We start from the raw sequence: 21,657 nt of genomic DNA on the forward strand, positions 1-21,657 counted from the left end.
AGGCTGAAGAAAAATTTATCAACTCAAACTAGTGGTTTAGCACACTAATGTTGGTGATGTTGATGTTTCTGATGTTATCCGTGTTACCTAAGATGGTGATTGCATGGTCCAAATGGCTGCCATGAATACCATTGGGATGGCCGGAGGAAAGGGAGGACAGCTTGCTGTTACACGGGAGGTTGTGTGTTATTGTGCCCCTGACAGCAGGTTATCACTGCTTGCATCATCAACTCCACTGTGAGGGATCTGGGCCTGGATAGATGTCATGCTTGTGGTAAGAGCTGACTGCTTGTTGTAAGAGGCGACTTACGGAATTGGGTGGTCAGGTTCGCTCACTCACTCACTCACTCACTCACTCACTCACTCACTCACTCACTCACTCACTCACTCACTCACTCAAACCCATCCACTCACTCACTCACTCACTCAAACTCACTCACTCAAATCCATCCACTCACTCACTCACTCACTCAAACCCATCCAACCAACCACCCACTCACTCACTCACTCACTCACTCACTCAAACTCACTCACTCAAACCCATCCACTCACTCACTCACTCAAACTCACTCACTCAAACCCATCCACTCACTCACTCACCCACTCACTCACTCACTCACTCACTCACTCACTCACTCACTCACTCACTCACTCACTCACTCAGCCACCCAGTCTTAGCGTCTGTGAAGTACGGATGTTCCCTGTATGGTAACTTTTAAGGCTAATCAATTCCATCAATGTCTAGTCAGTAGATAACCAAGATAAATCAATCCAACAATATTTTAAAGATCATTCTTGTGTGACTATACAGGTTATGCAGTTCTGAATAATTTATTAGCAAGGAGGAAATTATTATTGATCATAACCAAGGCTGGATTTAGCACTCCAGTGCAACCCATTATTGAAAAATGCAACCATATCCTATTTATGGAAGCAGGATGCAACCTGGTTTGTCTGGTGCAGCAAGCTTTTCATGCTAACTTGCACAAGGTGTAAGTTATATCAAATTCCTTAAATCAAGCCCTGATATGTAATTATCAGTTGATTACTACATGGTGACAATCGATGACCTTGTTTCAGCCATTTTCAACATTAACTCCTTTTTTGTCCGGTTTGAATTAACCATGAAACTTGAGTTTTCAGACAGGAAATTTTTCGGTTTACTGAAAGTAGTTTTTAGGCAAGCCTAATATTTTTTTATCTGATGATGAAGAATCTGTAACATAAAACTATGACCATGAGGAAGGGGGAAATTGGCTCGCACCAGTTGTCAGTCAAATTATGATTTTATTCATTCAAAACCAATTTTAATTTGACAATTTTTAATGATATTACACAAAGACACTTTCGCTGTTTGACTCAACTCACAGATATAATGTCAAACGTTAGAGTAGACTCTAGACTCTCTCTATGCTGTTGGGGTTCTCAGAAGCATAAAGTTTAGGTTTGTATTTTGAGATTTGGTCAGCCTATATTTGGCTAGAAAGCCAAGTAGTTGTAGTCTGCTTAGGATTTGCATGCTTTCTCACGATTATTTCACATTTCATTCTTTGTTCATTCGCTGTGCCAAGTTGTGCCCCAAGTCGTGCATAAAATGTGGTCGTGGGTCCATATCCCAGATATGCCCAGATTATATTGCTAGCTTTGTCAGCACTATACCTGTGGTCATGGTTTTACCAAAGTGGTAAATGTCTACATCATTTAAGCATCTCACTCACTCACTCACTCACTCACTCACTCACTCACTCACTCACTCACTCATGACTTCTTTTGAAAATGTTTTACTTTGATTATTTTCATTACTCCTATTGTAAAGTTGTATTCATGCGAGAACTATTTCCATTTGTTCTCCAGATATGGAAGCAGCTAATCTGAAGAAGGGCATGTTTTTTAACCCCGATCCCTATGTGAAGCTGCTGGTCATCCCTGGGAAGACGGAGGAACAACAAACTCACCATATGAAGGAGATGAGGTCGTCCATTGAACAGAACACGACTAACCCAAAGTGGAATGGCCAGGTAGAGATCAACTTGTTGTATAGCATCTATGTCTTGGTTAGGTCATGATCAGGTGAAGTTAAGGATATCTTCTGGACATCTTTTGCAGGGGGATTTAGTGTTCAGAATGAACTAGTACGCTAGTCTGGTCTAGTAAAATTCAGAAAGGACTAGTGACATGTCCTTGATGACTACCACTTTACCATTGGGTGGATGGCAAATTTATAGCAGATCATTCTTGAGGACCACAGAAAGTAGTACCGTATTCGACGTAATACAGGGGCGGTCGGGCGGCCTAGTGGTTAAAGCGTTCGCTCGTCACTCCGAAGACCCGGGTTCGATTCCCGATATGGGTACAATGTGTGAAGCCCATTTCTGGTGTCCCCCACCGTGATGTTGCTGGAATATTGGCGTAAAAAACAGCGTAAAAAACGGCATAAAACCATACTCACTCACTCACTCACTTGACGTAATACGCACCCAGGGCAGTCTCAAAATTAGAAATAGAGGGCTCTTATTAGTATATTATTTTGTTGAAAAAACAGAGTTAAAAGATTGTAAATTTCGTGGTTTATGCTGACAGCTTCAAATGTTTATATACGACAGATATATTTTTCCAGAATTTAATTACCCATAATTAAGGGTGCATATAACGCACGAGTGTTTATTATATGCGAATAAATAAGTCTTGTGTACATTGATCAATCGGAAGGGTGCTAATCGGGATTGTTCACTAGCCAATATATTAGCAAATATTGCTGTGGGCCGTTATTAGTGCAGGGAGCTTATTACTTCGAATACGGTAATTAATCTCTAACCCTGCAGCATTGTTGGATGAAGAGCGCGTTTTTACATCTTGGACGCCGGAATATGAGTCTGAACGCATCTGCGTAACATGTGCGGGTCTCGTGGACGCAGTGACTGGACCATTATTAATTTCATATCAAATGGCCACTGTTATTGTAAATCAATGCCGTACGTCTTTGCATTACGGTATTTATTGCCAAAAAAGACAGCGAAGCATGTTGATTAACACTTCTGTTTGCTAAATCAAACCAGTTTCATTATTCTGTCCCTTCTTACGACATAATACCCAAACCAGGATGTAGTTTCGGTTTTGCATGTATTAATGTTCGCTATAGTCCGTAGGTTTGCTTCAGCCAATCATCTGCCGCATATTTAGCCGCTCGGATACATTCGTAATTCTTTTAGCTTGGTGATTGGTCGAAAACATCACGACTTCGTGTCAAACTAAAAAAAGCCAGGCACATCAAGGGTATATACTTCAGAACGTGGTAACAGTGACCTGCGAGATCAGGTGACCATGCAGGATGGTGCGCTATATTTTCGCGGTAGTTAATATATAATGGATCGTAATGGGGCACACTTGCAAACGTATTAAATATGTAATGTGCAAAATGTTTGTTGCTCTTTGTTCAACTTTTCTGACACATAAATTAGAAATGAAAGATGCTGATTTTCTTAACCAAGTTCGGTAAACAAAGTAGATCTGACTGTCATTGGCAAATCTTACCGCAGTAAGGCTGTGTGGATTATGTGGTTTACATCACTTCCTGTTTTGTATTTTGCATAATCAGTATGCATAGGTCTTCGTCCAAACAAATGGGTTCTTTTCTAATCAATTTCAAATGGATGTAGGGGTAATTCCTCTTCAAAAACATCCCAGAAACTATCATAAACAATTAACATGTGTATACTTGCAAGTAGCCGTGACATACCGCAACGAGTCCTGTATTCGATCATGTGATGAAATATCATGCTTAGATTTGCATACGTAAACAGTCGACAGGGTGTGTGGATTACGAGATTTATCGATAACGCGATACTGTATATGATAAAGAACAATAGCGAACACTTAAATGTACTAATGTAGGCATTGTTTTAATTTAGCTGACTCTGAATATTTAGTTATTCTACAACAGACTTATCCAGCCGTTAATAATTCATTCTTTTGTGAGTTATATTAAGAATTGCAAAACACATTTTGCCAGAACAGTAATCAGTGTAACTGACATGTTTAAACATTTATAGCACCTGAAATATGTTGACTAGATTTATCAAGGAAATGCTGGATCCTGAACACACTCTTACCATGCTTACTAAAAAACGTTTGATATGCCGATTATGTCATGACTCATTGATGTAATGTAATTGTCACAGTTATGACATGAACTCACTACTCAATACAGCAGCATCAGAACAGCCATTGAACTTGACTGAATCCATAAACTTCAAATCATTGGTAGATCTAGATATAGACATTCACACCATTGGTAGATCTAGATATAGACATTCACAAATGTCTGTCCCAATGGCCCCTTACCAATTGCTGATGACCCGGGCGTGTACTGCCTATTCATTTATGAAGTTAGACATTAACATGGATAATTTTGTGTTAAAATATTCATTAATATCAAATTTCCATTTTAAGAAATTGTTTTTCCTTAATGTAAACCTCTTGGTCATCATGGTCATGAGATCAGGATGCACCCTGATGTGAACCTTTCTCTCACTTTGCCTGTTTGATGACATTTTGCAGTTGCGCAAATATTTCTGATTTTTCACGTCTGTGTTCTGTTGATAATGTTATATTACAGTGCTATAGGTTGCACCCATCCATTTTTGTTTGGGACCCCTAATTTTATGATGAAGGAGTCCAAGTGACCCAAGAAAATTTAAGCCAGAGCAGACACTGCTGCAGGTTATAGTTTATTAGCATGTTTTATGAAAAAGAATACAAGTTAAGAAATTCAAAATGGTGTGGCCCAATAATTTGATGTAACTGTAGAATGGTGGTGCTTTATATATCCCAGGGCAGACGTGTGTCAGGACAGATTTTCACAACACAAACATACAGAAATTAGTCAACATGTCTACAGTTTTGCATGAAAGTTCAATAAATAACTTAATAAAAATGTCTACCACATATGAATATAGCCTTATAAACACATCATACTTTCAATATTTTATTTCTACTATTTTAGCAAATGGTGATTAATGGTTTGTCCTGAAGTGTTTCAAATGCTTGCCACGACAGTTGGGAAATATTTCCGGGTACAACCATGACAACTATGCAGTTTGAGTAACGTGGCTCTATGATTTGGAAAGAAGTCATATAAATTATTACACCAAACACATGTCTATTTGGGCAGTCAGATTCAGTTTTCTCATGCTTCCTTGACTCGTCCATGACGATTGCAGGTCAGAACAGTCTCCAGTATCCTATGCTTGTTCAGTGTTGCAGCGTTGTAATGAAACACTATTGTGGAAGTAGATCATAATATGAAGCTGCTTAAACATTGATTAGCAAACAAATACAATACGATGCTTTAAGTTTGTGGTGACATTAAGTTGACGTGGGTTAGCCTAGTGGTTAAAGCGTTCACTCTTCACTCCGAAGACCCATCTTCGATGTCCCACCATGGGCAGGGATTTACTTTGGCCGTGATTCCGTGATATTCTTGCATAGTTGTCATAGATATCACATCAACATTCAATCAACGCAATTTAAAATCATGTACATCTTTCAAGTTTAATCTGCATTGACACTCTCATTTTCACCTACAAAAATAAAAAGGAATAGCTATAATAATGTTCATAATTGTGAAATAATACATCATTTAATGTTTGTTCTGTTTTATATGCTCTATTTTATGTCTTGCGTTGTTACGGGTGGTGAGGCACACTTGTGGTCAGAGGGTTCGCTTGTCATACGGAAGACATAGGTTCGATTCCCCACAAGGGTACACGTCTGCTGTCTCCCTCAGTTTTATTGCTGGAATATGCCTAAAAGCGGCATAAGGACTCATGCTATTGTTACCGTGGTTACACCTCATGACTGATGGAGATTGCCTCTGTTCACCAAGCAGTAAATGGGTACCTGGTTGGATAAGATGTCAATGTGGCACCTCACAGGCAGCTTGAGTTGTATACTCCCCAGGGAGCTGAGAATGAAAATTTAGTGCACACTGACCCAATGACCGGGGTAATAATGTTAACGCTTTGATAACCATCATGGACATGGTGCCACACAAATGGACTATTTTTATTATTATTATTATTATTATTATAGTTGCAACCCTGTCTTCACAACTTCTATGAAAATGCCATGTAAAGATATCTTTTCCCACAGATTTTCAACATTGACGTTCTGATGTCTGACATCCTGGATTTTGAGGTGAAGGACAAGTTTGCTAAGAGTCGACCCACAATCAGCCGTTTCCTGGGCAAGTCGACCGTCTCGGTGCAGAGAATCTTGGATAAAGTGGCACAAGGCCCAAGGTAGGTTATACTGGCATCCTCAAGTTTCTTGTGTACCATGTCCCCCATTCCTTTAGATAGACCCTGTACCCATTCGCCACCTTAGCTTAGTTTGGAGTCTGGTTCAAAGGGAAATTTGCTTGAAATAGGCCCAGTCAATTTGTGCTGTCTGGACTGAAATTAGCAGCCACATACACATGCACATGTTCAGCGATGGAAACTAACATTTTTAATCCACTAGTACATATAATGATAACATATAGCAAATTTCTACTAGTCCTCATGATACCTTAACTGTTGGGCAGTTTGGCAAGGATTATAGGACTAGTGCCAATTTCTAACGCTGTACATGAAGTCACGATGTAAGTGCAGTAATCATTAAGTCACACCTCACCTCACCTCACCTCACCTCACCTCACCTCACCTCACCTGTTTGGCAATATGGCAACAAATAAGTTCTTCTCATCTCATTTTTATCACATTGTGGTAGATGATAATGACCTTGATAGTAAGGTAAATGTCTTAACGCATGTAAATGAAACTACATAATAATTTATAGACTTATCCCTCAGAGAATATCCTTTGAGTAGGATCGGGGCCACACAGATACAGCCTATAACTTATGATGTATTCACCTTATTAATGATTCATTTGAATTAATAAAGAGTATTAATCTGAGTAAACTCTCTGATAGATATGTTTATACTGAATGATTGTTTCCCCTTTTTCAGCCCTGTTTCTTTTAGCCTTGATCTGAACAGACGCAACCCGTCTGACAATGTGACAGGCATGCTCAAGTTTAAGGCCAACATTCAGTTAATCCTTTCAGGTAGGAACTTTGACGATGTATTTATCTATAAATATATTGCAAGTGATTCCATGGCATTTCATTGGCTAACAGAGCCAAATGTTTTCATTTATGTTTCTGTAAACCAAAACATTATCAGTTGGTTGGTTTGTCGTTTAATGCCGCACTCAGCAATATGCCATCTGTATGACGGCGGTCTGTAAATAATCGAGTCTGGACCAGACAATCCAGTGATAGATATCATGAGCATCGATCCAAGCATCAACCAAGTCAGCGAGCCTGACCACCTGATCCCAAAGCATAATTAAGCCACACAGACAACTGTTTCCAGATTGGCTGATAATTGAATGGATGGGGCTTGTGTTGCATTGTTGTGCTGAACTATATTATTTTTGACAAATAAATATTTATTAAAATTGTCTTCAATATGTGTTTTTGCTTTTGTGGAGTTATACACAGATTTACACAGTATTCACTAGGGGTGTGCAATTTAACATGTATACCAATACATTGCAATTCGGCCGTCAGCAATACATGTATCACAATACAACCCTTGCGTATTGATATTTTCCGTTATACTCACTGAAGAATTAATATATGATTATATAATTTATATCTACCATCTTGAGGCATTTGGTGTATGATGTCATGATAACACTGGTATATTGCTAAAACCAAGGCAAAACCATACTTTTTCTGAAACAAAACTATAAATTTTTAATTGATACAGGCCACGAATCCTCCAAACGGAAACGAAGTCATCCGCGGAAAACCTCCTTGCCTGCCGACCTCAGTTCTGATGTCACTCCGCCAACCGGAAAAGTGAACCACCATCGGCACCGCCACACGGACCCAGGCCTGTCCCCTGGCAGCACCCAGCCAGTGGACCAGCAAACAAACGAGCCAAAAGTGTCACTCTTCAACATGTCGAAAGGTCGGATAGTAGACGAGACCCACAACGAGCAGGAAGAACAAGACAGCATTAACGGGAGCCTACCTAGTCTATCGGCTGTGCCGAACATTGTGTGTGGCTCCTACCACAGTCAGACAGACAGCTCGGATTCGGGGACCTCATTATCCATCGTGTCGTCTAGCGATAACTCCGGAGGATCTATCACATACACAACCTCCATGGCCTCTACTACGTTACACAACAGCAGCGACAGTCAGTTAGGAGAGGAGAACAGTGAAACTGAACTGGGGTCAGTGGTGACCAATGATAATTATGATCTCGATGGAAGTAACTCTGACACTCTGACTCCCAGTACGGAGGGCATGTCGGAGACTGATAGGGAGGTTGAGACTCTCAGTGCTAGTGCAAGTATTGTGTCCATCGGAGATTCTCAAAATTCATGGTCACCCGAATCAAGCCGATCTGGCCCCACAAGAGAAGGATCTGAGCCTCCGTCTTTACCCCCCAGGACATATATAGCTAAAAATAAGGCACCCCCCCTTCCGCCAAGAGTGCGCGCTCCTCCCATCCCTCCCAGAAAGACTGATAAGAAAGCTGGTGTTGCTCCCCCATCCCCAAATTCTATTTGTGATACTGCCCCTGTAGATGCACTAGAACCCCCTCCCCTTCCCCCTCGGACATACAGCCCTGTCCACATGCAAGGAAATACCGGGCCAACTCAACCAGGGTCACAAGACGAGGATGCTGATAGATCTAGTTTTAACAGCCTTGAAGCCTTTGCTGGCTCAAGAGAAAATTCTCATAATGAGATAACGGATATTTTAGGTGCTGAGGGTGGAAGTATAACTCCTGTGAACAGTGGTGACCAGGAAGTGTTTCCTTGGGGTCAGAGTTCAGAAGGTCAGACGACCCCACAAAGACCCGATGTGCATCACACAAAGGGAGATGTCAGACGATTAAGTGCAGCTGCAGCAACAAGCTCATCTCATGTTCATATACCTGATCACCCTCGTAGTCGGAACTCAGTTCCTACGCTCTCGGACCAATTAGCATTAATACCCTCGATAGAATCGGCTACTTCTAAGCCCAAAACCGCGAGATCCCATCCGAAACTGCGTCGGACTGGTGGCTTAGAGAGTCAGTCCATGGATGGAATCTCACCGTCAGACTGTAAACATGGTGACAGAGATTGTGGAGAAGAGCATCATAAGTGTTCAAAGACACGCAGTGTCAATGGTTCCTCTCCCCAAAGGTCCTCCAGTTTCCACAACGCATCCCCCTCCCCACCCCGCATTCATCCTAGGAACCGGATACTGTCTGATGAAGAGAAGCAACAAAACAGACAGCAGATTGCTCAACATTTGCAGATATGGACTCAGAAACAGAGAGAGAAGTCCGGCAGTCCAAAGAATGAAGGTCCGCCTTCGGAATCTGGACTCGGCAGCATGGCAGCTAGTTATACAGAAGGTTGTGACGGTGCGTCAGTCGGGGCCGAGGCCTCCCCGCAGGCCGGTCAAGCGACGCAGGGAGGTCAAGGTAGTCATGTGACCCCCAGCAGTAGTCAGAGTGGTCCCACACCTCAGGTCAGTCAAGCAAACACAGGCAGCCATGTTGTCCCCACCCAGGGCAGGAAAAACAGACATGATAGAGACTCTGTAGACGGAGGTGCCCGGTCACAAGGTGGGGCAGTGGGTGAGTCAACGCCCCCAGGTGCTAGTGCTGTGTGGCAACCGCGAAACCCAGACTCAGCATCACCTGGGCAGAGGACGAGCATTGCATCTTCAGGTAGGACCCTGCCACCACCTTAACACACATACAAATGCATTCACACACATACACATGCATTCACACACATACACATGCATTCACACACATGCATTCACACACATGCACATGCATTCACACATGCACATGCATTCACACACATGCACATGCATTCACACACATACACATGCATTCACACACATATATATATTTTATGTTTTTAAAGTTTAACTTAACCATGGTACATGTTGCACAAGAAGTATTGCTGATACAATTTGAGTGCTTACTGGTCAGTGCTGTTCAAGGCATTGTTAAGATTAAAGTGACTTACTCTTTTACATGTATACTACTCAAAACAAGTTAATGAACACCCTTATGTGGGGAGGGGGCACACGTGGCCCAGTTGTCTAAGGCGCCACGATTCGCCGTGCAGAGTTGCGTCCCTTGGGCACGCCAGAAACCTATGATTGTGGGTTCGAATCACGGTTCGCCCCGATTATGTTTCTAGGTTTGTCAGCACCATACCCGTGCTCGTGGGTTTCACTGAAGTGGTAAAACGCCTGAGACCTGCTTTCCTCCCACATTAAGCTGACACGCCGCGATATAACTGGAATACTGTTAAAAGCGATGTTAAAACCCAACTCACTCACTCACTCACCTTATTTAGGGAGATGTGTGTTGCAATACCCACCAAACATGACCGATTAACTACTGTATGAAAAATTGAAATGTTCCTTTACTTCTTTTGAGTAGTATATAGATATAGGCTTTGACTGGCTACATGTTTCTCATGCCTATTGCTTTTTAACTTTGATAAATATATATGTGCCTTTCCAGTAAGTGACAACGACGCAGCATTGCCGAAAGTCCCAGCAAGGAAACCTAAGTATCACCGTATAGAACCACCCCCTGGTGAAGAGCCTCTTCCTAAAGGTATCAATGGCAAGTTACCACTTGTCTCATCACTCTGTGTGGCTCATGAGGGGTCACCTCTTGCAGAGGAAATAATTTAAGTAATCTGACATCAGACTGAACTGTTCAGCGCCTGGGGCCTCATCCTCGATTAACCAGTGTATTATGTCTTCATTTTGTTTTGATGAACACACTGGACACATTTGCCACCGTGGCTTCATTTTGGAAATCATGTCACCATCTCCATCTCTCTTATCATCAACTTTGCATAGAGTTTCTCTCGCCCATTAGTTTGAAATCATCGGAAGATTAAACAACTGCTAAAAGGACCTTTATGATCGAGAGTTCAATAGATATGATTTAAAAATTGTGGCCTTGTACGAGTGAGCCCTCGATTCATTTAATCAAATCGGAACACTAATGACTTGGAAAAATGTTTTCCGGAGTATTTTCCTTATCTTTTGTTCTCAGTTTCATTTGAGACAGTATGCAACAAGGTGAGTCGAGCACTGGTTATATTATCGCTTGTTGAAAGAACGGGGTGATTTGATTGGCTGGCTATTTTTGGCATCATGTCATTGAAACCCGACTCAAACGAAAGACATGATTGTGAATGTGTCCAGGGCGTATATCAAAATAGAATGGAGAGGTAATACACTCGTTATGAAGATGTTGAGTCTCATTCCACAAAGTGATCTTTGTGCTAAGATAATTGTAACTGTACTTACATCCCCAAAAGACTTACAATTGTTGTAGCACTAAGATCGTTTTTGTGGAATGAGTCTTCAAGGCCCCATTCCACAAAGTGACTTAGGAGTCATTGTGCTAAACTTGGTGATCTTAGTGCTCTGATGATCATAAGTCATGGTTAAAGAATGGAACTTACCGCACTTGTAGTGCTAAGATCACTTTGTGGAAGGGGAAGGGGTGTTCTAGGAAGCCATCATTGCTGGAAGTGTCTCTCTGCAGTCACGCAGGGTTGTGAAATGAGAGTTGATCAGTGTCAAGCACCGTAGTGTAACTCTGTTGTGTCAGTCCCTTGATGCCACCAACTTTGTCCCTCTGCCATCCTGGAACACAGTATTTGTTATCTCCCTTCTTTTAGTTGATTTGATATACAGTGGAATCTGTACAAGCCAGACTTGCGTGTGACCGGGTTTAAGTCTGGTTTAGACAGCAGTTTAGATTTGACAGGAATCTGATTCTAGCTTCCTTTGGAGTCTCACACAAAATGTGCAGTCAATATTAAAGATATTGAAGCAGCCAACCTACACAATATAATACCATTCTGGGATCAGCTGACATTTTTACATTGCACATGCTGCCTTGTACAGCAGATATGGTTCTTCACAGTTAATGTTGCATATTTACAATCAAAACACCTGTCAGCTCATAAAAGAACTCTTGGAAGCTTTGCAGTCATCATCAGTTGACCTGACCGTAAAAGTAAAGGCTGTTATTCAAACAAAATTAATCTTGACAGTCATATTTACTTTCAATTCTTATTAAATGTAACTGGGGGCATGGGTGGCCCAGTCGTCTAAGGCGCAGCGATTCGCTGTTCAGAGTTGCGTCCCTTGGGCACGCCAGAAACCTTTGATTGTGGGTTCGAATCCCGGTTCGCCCTGATTATGTTTCTAGGTTTGTCAGCACCACACCCCTGCTTGTGGGTTTCACCGAAGTGGTTAACGTCTGAGACCTGCATCACTTCAGGCTTTCCTCCCACATTAAGCTGAAACGCCATGATATAACTGGAATACTGTTAAAAGGGGCGTTAAACCCAACTCACTCACTATTAATTGGAACTGTTTGATTGGTTTGTTTACCAAAGTTAGTTTCAATCTTGGCCTATACCCAGTAATATTCGGCATCAATCTATGTTGTGAAAGAATTTTAACTGAACATCTTACCAGATGTGCAAGTGAGATATGTGGAAAGTTTATCCAGATAAGAGACCGGATCATTTACAAGATAAATTACAGGACTTGAGACTGGAATCCGGAATGAAGGAAGTCCAGTTTAGACAGATTCCACTGTATTTCTATGTGTCTCGGTGAAGGAATGGGTGTGTCTAAATTTTGTTTTAAAATACACAAGTTTTATAGAAGTTGACAAGTACACTGATCAACAGTGCCATCATGGTAAGAGAGAATTTGTTCATTCATCCGATATTTATTTGATTGAAAATGATCCTCTGTTTGCCTGATTTGACATGAAGTAATATTTGTGTTTTGTTTTGCCTATTTCCTGTTGTTGTAGACATTTGGTGGATGTAGCAATCTTTCAATGTCAAACATGGATGTATACTCAAATGCAAAAGTAACTGTGATTGTATTAAGTTATTGCAACTGAACATATGAATTTACCTATGTTGATAATGGGGCTGTAACAATTCACAGATACCTACAATATCAACGATACTTTGGTACATATGATACTTGAATCATCAGTTTGTGAGATCGTGATATGCTATATATAAATAGAACATGATTAAATAGAGTAACCAGTTCATTTAAGGATTGACTGTATTTTTTTTGTTCATTGAGGTATGAATCGAAAAACTGATGTGCAAACTGTATGAATAGCTGTTTGCTGTGTGTCATTCTGAGGGGGATAAAAATTGTAGGAAAAAGAATGTGATAAACATGATAAATAAGAGCACAGTTACTTTTAACTTTGAGTATATTCTGTGATGTCACACCTTATGTGAGTGATTAACCCTGTGTTGTAGTAATTACAGGTGTCTCAGGTGTTGTTATATGAATTCCTCTCCCCCACCAGGCTGGGAGGCACGGGTCGACAGTCATGGGCGGATATTCTACATCGATCACAACAACCGAACAACAACGTGGCAGCGTCCCCAGGTCGGACATGTTGTTGCTCATCGCCGCCCAACCATCAGCTCGGAACAGAGACAGCAGCTGGACAGGAGGTGGGTGCATGGTACAAGTGTTGGACCACACAAACTGATCTGTCACATCAAAATGTCTAAAGATGTATATATCTCACATTGACCAAGTATATATTTCTTTAAAGCTTACGAAGAGAGCTTTCATTTGATATGCATCATGACACAATTGAAACAGAAATGGAAAAATCATAATCTCACATCAGTGCTTCAGAATGGCCTTGACCCCCCTGACCTTTGGGGTCAAATTTGACCTTATTCCACCACTCCGACTTTGGTAGACTTTTTATATGTTACAAAGGGATCAATTCTAAGTGTAAATCAGTTGAAATCGTTTCTGTTGCAATTTGTGGTGGCTTGGGTCTATATTTGGGTAAACTGACTGGACTACTAGTGTCTGATGGCACAGATGGCACAGTCTTCTAAGAATCGCTATTCGCTGTGCACAGTTGTGTCCCTTAGGTGTTGCCGAAACCTATGATCATTGAATTGAATCTCAAATTACAGGGCAGCCCATAGTTCTGAGTAGTGACATGTCAATACAATAGTCCTTAATAGGGAGCAGCACAGGGGTGCGGTTGCCGCATCTAGATAGGGCTAGTTCTATGCTAGAATGGACTAGTTTTAAGAATGGGGAAGAAAGTTCAGATGCTATCAGGTATTCCCATGAGATGGCATGAGTCATGGCAAGGCGGATACTAATGATATATGGGCACAATGTGTGAAGCCCGTTTCTGGTGTCCCCCGCCGTGATATTGCTGGAATATTGCTAAAAGCGGCGTAAAACCATACTCGCTCGCACTAATGATATAAGACCCGTGAAGATCCGGGGTAGAATAGATCTTCAGCAACTCGTGCTTGCCGAAAAAGGTGACTATGCTTGTCGTAAGAGGCGACTAACGGGATCGGGTGGTCAGGCTCGCTGACTTGGTTGAAGCATGTCATCGATCCCAATTGCGTGGATCGATGCTCATTATATCAATCACTGGATTGTCTGGTCCAGACTCGATTATGTACACACCACCGTCATATAGCTGGAATATTGCTGAGTGCAGCGTAAAACAACCAACCAACCAACAGATGATATAAACACTTTTCCGATCATGGAGGAACAGAGCAGTTTGATCAGATGGCTATTGTTAGCATCATGCCATTGAAATGGACTCAAGAATGAAGCTATTGTAGCAAATGGATCCAAGGCATTATCAAAATAGAATGGACATATAATACTCTGGATAATCGATTGTGATTGTCATTGATTACAGGTACCAGAGTATACGGAGGACAATAACAGCAAGTCGGCAGACTGACCCCGAGAACACATCGTCGGGGTCGGACACAGCTTCACCTGGAGCAGGTATGTATAGATATTGCCTCCACCATGATGTGAATCAAGTTGTCAGTCAACAATATGATACAGGATCTGATTCATTCGGTATCCTTTCACAAATGGGGGCGGTCGGGTAGCCTAGTGGTTAAGTGTTCGCTCATCACACCGAAGACACAGGTTCGATTTCCGACATGGGTATAATGTGTGAAGCCCATTTCTGGTGTCCCCAACCGTGATATTGCTGGAATATTGCTAAAAGCGGAGTAAAACCATACTCACTCACTCACTCACTTTCACAAATGGATTTGATTATGTTCACTTTGGCAGGTTTAAAAACCAATACAGATCAGCTCTTTTGATTATTATTATTTTGTCTGCCACCTTGACCACTACTCTGAAGCCCAAGTCTAGTAAAGTGTTTTTTTCTATTAATGAGCATAATGAGATCAACTAATAATAGCCCACATAATAACAATAAAATGTACTGAAAATTTATGCTGAGAGCCAAATTCGGGCTAGTCTTTTGGGGCTGTCCAGAAATATGACATTATTTGACATCACAAAATTGAAATCGCTTATTGGAGAATTCAAGATTCCATGGTCATGGAAGACAGGTTTAAGACCTATGCAAACATGTTCTGCAATTCTTACCATGAGTTCCCTCCTCTGTACTACAGCCGCACCTGCATCTACGGAGAGTTCCCCCCAGGCCATGCCGCTAGCAGAGAGAACCATCCACAAGCTGCCTGCCATCAAGTTTCTTACACGACCAGACTTCTTCCCTATGTTGCAGGCAAATGAGGTGAGTAGCATTCCTTTACACAGGGTCATCAATCATATGTCACTTATGCAGGGACTTTGCTGGTTGGTTGATTGGTTGGTTTGTTGTTTAATGCCGCACTCAGCAATATTCCAGCTATATGGCGGAGGGAACTTTGCTGGAGACATGGCATAAATAAAGACATTTCCATGAGATGAACTTTTGATAGGATTTTCTTCTACCAATGTAAGAATGTCTTAAAAACGTTTTGGATGAGAATCAGTCAGCATGGTCATTATTCAAGAAAATATACCAATCTGTTATTCTGATGTGGATAAAAATATGACATCTTTACACACAAAAAGCAGTGAAAAGCCATATAATCTGCATCTTTTATTTTCCAGTGTGTTTATTAATACTGTATATTTCAAATCTCTAATGCTAAACGGGCGGTCGGGGAGCCTAGTGGTTAAAGCGTTCGCTTGTAACGCCGAAGACCCAGGTTCGAATCCCGACATGGGTACAATGTGTGAAGCCCATTTCTGGTGTCCCCAACCGTGATATTGCTGGAATATTGCTAAAACGGCGTAAAACCATATTCACTCACTCACTCACTCACTAATGCTAAACATACCCTCAAATCATTTACTGCCATAGTTTAGGTTTGAGCCCGGTTCGGACCATCTTCCTGAGGCAAGAGCATCCACTAGCCTTTTTATCAAAGTCTTGTTTCCACCCTTGCCACATCAAGCCCACTTTCCTGTGTTAAATATGTTTGGACTGTCGCACATATCGATAGACCAATCAGAGAATGTTTTACAAAATCCACATCCACGACTGGATTTACTGCTGCCTGTCTTTGTTGATACAAATTTGTTTTTTCATCTTTAAACCCCCCGACGATTGCCTTTGTTTTTGTGTCAGGGATGAAATCGCGAATGTTTTTTTAGGTCGTTGCCTATGGTAGTTGACATCTTTGTGAAGCTATACGAGATATCATGTTTTCACTGAAAGGGGCACAACTCGTGATCTACGCCAGGTGGCGCCAGGGTCAAGCCGAGAAATGTGGCCTTGATTTTGCATGGGTACAAACTAGTCTTTGATATAAGCTAGTGGACACGTTTGCCTCGGGAAGATGGGTCGGACAACATGATGCTAAAAATAGCTGTCCAGTTAAATTACACATTTCTTTAGCACAAGAACTGACTCCCTTACCCCATCTTAAACTCTAAAACATCTTTTCCGAACTATTATCCAAAAGAGCAGTTACTCTGTGGCAAACACACACTTGCATGCATGCATATCAATTAAGGAGTAAAATCATGTTGAACGTGATGTTACACTCCATTTCAAGACCGCCTCTGTGGTCTAGTGGTAGAGCGACCACCTGGGGAGCGGAAGGTCCGGGGTTTGATCCCCGACCGCGTCATACCAAAAGACATTAAAAGATGGTACTTGTTGTTACCCTGTCTGGCACTCGGCATTAAGGGGCTAAAACAAGGACTGGTCGGCTCGGAGTCAGTATACTATGTCTGAGTGGGGTATTCATGTTAAACTGCGGCATGGTATCTCAGTGGGCTAGCACTATAAATCGGCATCAGTCCGTTCTAGTACAAGCAGCCACACCCACACACTCACGCACGCACGCACACACACACGTGCATGAACGTCGCTATATAAGTGCAATAATCGTGGACGCGACGTTAAACCCCCTTTCACCTCACCTACACTCCATTTCACCTCTCCTCAACATAAAAGTGTTAGTAATGAAAGTGGAAAATGAATAGTTAGTAAAATGAAGTTATAGTTGTAAAAGAATCCAGGATAGTTATCATATATTCGAATGGAAAAAATGCTGAATGATCTAGGATGCATTATCTGTGCGAATATTTTACTGTCTGCATCTTTTGTGCATCTCCCCGAGGCAAGCGAGTTAAGTGACTTTAAAAGTTGTAAACTAGGCTGGAATTATGGAGTTATGTTTTGGCTGCACTAAGGAGTCTATGCATAGTCTAATGAAAATCACTTAACGATATCGACATCCAGTTCATAAACAACATCGCAACTGCCGTGCTGAATTTGTTCAATTGCAGGATTTGCAGAGCATGAAAATCTTTTCATGTTTTAATTTCAAGGGGTTCACGTGATGTGATGCACTAGGTGAAGTAAATCCCATTTTATTACAATAAAGATCTATGAGACATAAAAGGGACATAACTTGTAATATCCACTGGTGGCTCTACGATCGAGCCCAGGATTTCCAGCCTCATTCGGCAAGGGTGGAAACAGGGCTAATTCAGTTAACTCCCTTGTCTCAGAAAGATAGTAATGTGAGACAATCAAGCATCTTGGTAAGAAGTGCTGCAATCTCATTAAAATCAGATCTTAGTTTTCGCTACCTCTAAACAAAGATCTGAGGACATCCCATTACGGGTCACGTCAGAACGACCTTTCGCAAATTTTGTCCGACCAATGAAATGACTGACAAGAAATCAACATTGGCCAATCAGATGGCAGCTTTCTCGAGCTTTACAACACTAGTTTCAAACTGGCAACTATGCTTCGAAACATATTTTGACGTATTCTCGATTAAAAAGTTTAAAACTGATAAGAGACACATGCTGGAATGGCTTATAGATGGCCTAGATTGTATGGATATAATCATAATACCTGTAACTGTCGTTCGGAATACCCCGTGTTAAATATATTGTGGTTGCATGATTAGAAAACACATTTCGACTGTCACTTTCATGATCTGGTAAGCGACGCTCTGATTGGTTGCATGAAAGGTCGTTCTGACGTGACCCGTAATGGGATGTCCTCAGATCATTGTTTAGTGATAACGAGAACTAAGATCTGATTTTAATGAGACTGGAAGTGCTGCACATTGTTTTCTGTCTGTCCATGCCCTGTAGGGAATCTATTCTGTGAGAGTCACTTGTTGTTACAGGCTGCAATGGCAGATTACAACCGGAACGGAACTCTGAAGCACATGATCACTCGCATCCGACGTGACCAGAACGCTTTTGAAAGGTTTGTAAAGTCTGTACTTGATCTGAGTTGATATAAAAGCATGTTGACTTCAACATTTTGTTTAAAGCATTTGAATGAAAAAGATGTGATACTTCATCAGTCCACACCCTGTTAGTCTAGTCTTCTGGGGAACCTTGTAGAGGTATTCAGCTTTCACCAAGGCCACATTTTCTCCCATGTAACAGCTGTCCGGCTGTGATATTGCAGATATATTGTTCAAAGTGGCCTTCAGCCAAACTCACTCAATCACATGGAAACATTACTCAGCATAAAGTTTGGTTAAAACTGCTCTATTAATACGTTTCACTCCATGAAACATATACATTATGTTTATTAAACCATCCGACCTTGAAATGTCGAGAAGTAGGAATTCTGTTTGAAAGCATGCTTGGGTCTTACTTTTGCCTTGCAAAGTGTGATCATTGCCTTGAAAATGCCTTTAATAAAGGGGGCAATTTGGTTGAACTGTGGAACATGCCTAGATGTAAAGGGCAATACAGGCACAGGCTTGTCACAAGGGAACATTGTTGCTAAGTGGTACTTGATACTGGACGTATGGTTTATATATCTTGTTACATTTGTTTGTCTTTTAACGCTGCCCTCAGCAATATTCCAGCTATATGATGACGGTCTGTAAATAATCAAGTCTGGGCCAGACAATCCAGTGATAAACATCGATCCACGCAATTAGGATACAAAGATGTGTATAAACCAAGTCAGCGAGCCTGACCACCCAATTCCGTTAGTCGCCTTTTACTGCAAGCATGGGTTGCTGAAGACCTTGTTACAGAGGCTTTTCATAGATTCATCAGTTTTGTATATATGTCGAAAAAGGTTTTTTATGCAATGTGGCATTTGAACAAGAATTTTTTCTTTAAACGTGAAGAATTAATGGATTGTTTTTTCTAGGTATCAGCATAACCGTGACCTTGTGACCTTCCTTAACCTGTTCGCTGACGGTGAGAAGGAGCTGCCCCGAGGGTGGGAGATGAAGTTTGACAGAACAGGGAAGGTGGGTATTGTGGAAGCAGTTTCAATCATTTTCACTCATTCACTCGCTGCAGGGGTGTACCTAGACCTGCTGAAAGGACGATATTTGGAACCAAATCTGCATCAAATGTCAGTGAAGAGTTCCTAATTGGAATAGAAATATTTCCAGTTTATGCTAATATATGTAGTTATAAATAATGTTTTGACTTTGTAGAGGGCTGGGATCTCACTGATAATAGGACAGTTATGAAGAAGAGGCTTTTTCTTCACTCACTCACTCACTGACTCACTCACTCACTCACCCACCCACCCACCCACTCACTCACTCACTCACTCACTCACTCACTCACTCACTCACTCACTCACTCACTCCTTATCCTACCCTGGCTCATTGCATGTCACTGTGCCCTGATGGCATGGGTCATTGCTTATTCTGTCGACCACATATTATCATGGTCCAGACTGGGTTATTTTGGGGCTGTCATGATACAGGTGAAATTTTGCTGATTGGCAATATTCAACTTTCATTCACTCTTACATTGTGTTGAAAACTGAATATTTTTGTTAATGTAAGTCAGACTTTGTCAACAATGGCAGAATTTGTTGACGGTGTGACAATTATAAGGGTTAAAAAATATCACTGATGTGTGAGTAGGTCATTGTGACTGACACTCATGCAATTTATGACGGTCAATCGCACAGATTGCCTGTATTGTCTAGTGTCTCACTTTTCGGTCCCATTCTTATGCATGGTGGTTAAATACATGTTCAAATATGGTTCAATTTGTCAATAGTATTTTTCTGTTCACAGGCATTTTTCATTGACCATGCCTACCGAACAACAACATTTATCGACCCGCGCCTGCCAACAGACATCCCTCCAATCAACCCGGATTTCCTGCAGACGCCAATACCTAGAGGACCCAGCAGAGCTGCAAGGAATGACCCGCTCAGACTCGACGCTGTAAGTCAGAACAAAGGCATATGAACAGATCAGTTTTCTTATCAGATCCAGTGAAAGTCAAGAATGAAGATTGTCCAGATTTTAATGGAGTTATCTTTCCAGGTTTAATGCATGCCACCATGGTTGCTGACTAAGTTAAATTAGATTTCTGTTTTTGGGAAAGCATAAAATGTCCGGTGACCCAACCAGTTTGAAAAAATATATTGAATTTTTACTTTACAAGACCATAAATTGATGATTATCTAGAAAAATAAGCAAGTTGGATGATGAAAAGAAATATTTTTGTTTCCAGCTTTTGTTTCAGTGACTAATATGAATTTCATCTCACTGTAGCTAAAAATAAGATCCCCACTTTTCTCAAATGTTAGTAACTATTTACAGCACTTACTGGACATATTTGACATATGGGCACAAAATTAATGCTGAAAAATTCATGAGAAATTATTTGCCTGAACTTTTCATGACATGACTGTATTCATATGTTTTATGTTCGTGACTATGCATATCAAATACTCAGTCGCAGATGTAAAGTGTTCACAAAACGGCCTACCCTCTCTTGTATATGAGATGGGTGTGGTCCGCGGTAGTCAGGGAAACGCTTGACACCAATTATCTCACTTGCTGTGAGGTGCCTGCTAAAGTGTGACCCCATAGATTGTGATTAAAGCATCCCATAATATGGGTGCAAAATGCCATTTTATAATTGTTTGCAACATGACGATTGTGGAGCAAGTTATATACCATATATAAATGAATGAAACAATATACATATTCCAGGGATGCAAACTTGCTCACCCAAGTAAGTTATCTCATGTTACAGGATACTCATGAAGATCTGGGGTAGAATTGGTCTTCAGCAACCCATGCTTGCCGTAAAAGGCGACTGTGGTTGTCGTAAGAGGCGACTAAAAGGATTGGGTGCTCAGGTTTGCTGACTTGGTGGATGCATGTCAACATATCCCAATTACATGGATTGATGTTCATGATGTCAATCACT

General features: G+C 41.3%; 1 protein-coding gene across 5 annotated transcripts in view; it reads left to right on the top strand.

Moving 5' to 3' along the window:
- LOC139465029 (E3 ubiquitin-protein ligase HECW2-like) overlaps positions 1–21,657 on the top strand; it is a 76,692-nt gene that overhangs the window by 23,299 nt on the left and 31,736 nt on the right. For 3 of the 5 annotated variants that reach the window (XM_071246699.1, XM_071246702.1, XM_071246700.1), the window contains exons 6-16: positions 1,855–2,018; positions 6,151–6,299; positions 7,010–7,107; positions 7,817–9,784; positions 10,601–10,705; positions 13,457–13,607; positions 14,849–14,940; positions 15,591–15,715; positions 18,624–18,706; positions 19,616–19,718; positions 20,508–20,660. In XM_071246699.1, coding sequence (XP_071102800.1) covers positions 1,855–2,018; positions 6,151–6,299; positions 7,010–7,107; positions 7,817–9,784; positions 10,601–10,705; positions 13,457–13,607; positions 14,849–14,940; positions 15,591–15,715; positions 18,624–18,706; positions 19,616–19,718; positions 20,508–20,660 — 3,191 coding nt within the window. The remainder of the gene's footprint in view (positions 1–1,854; positions 2,019–6,150; positions 6,300–7,009; positions 7,108–7,816; positions 9,785–10,600; positions 10,706–13,456; positions 13,608–14,848; positions 14,941–15,590; positions 15,716–18,623; positions 18,707–19,615; positions 19,719–20,507; positions 20,661–21,657) is intronic. The other 2 variants (XM_071246701.1, XM_071246703.1) reach the window with 1 other exon arrangement.

Source organism: Haliotis cracherodii, unplaced genomic scaffold (assembly GCF_022045235.1).
Source record: "Haliotis cracherodii isolate W230 unplaced genomic scaffold, xgHalCrac1.p SCAF_17, whole genome shotgun sequence".
NCBI lineage: Eukaryota > Metazoa > Mollusca > Gastropoda > Lepetellida > Haliotidae > Haliotis > Haliotis cracherodii.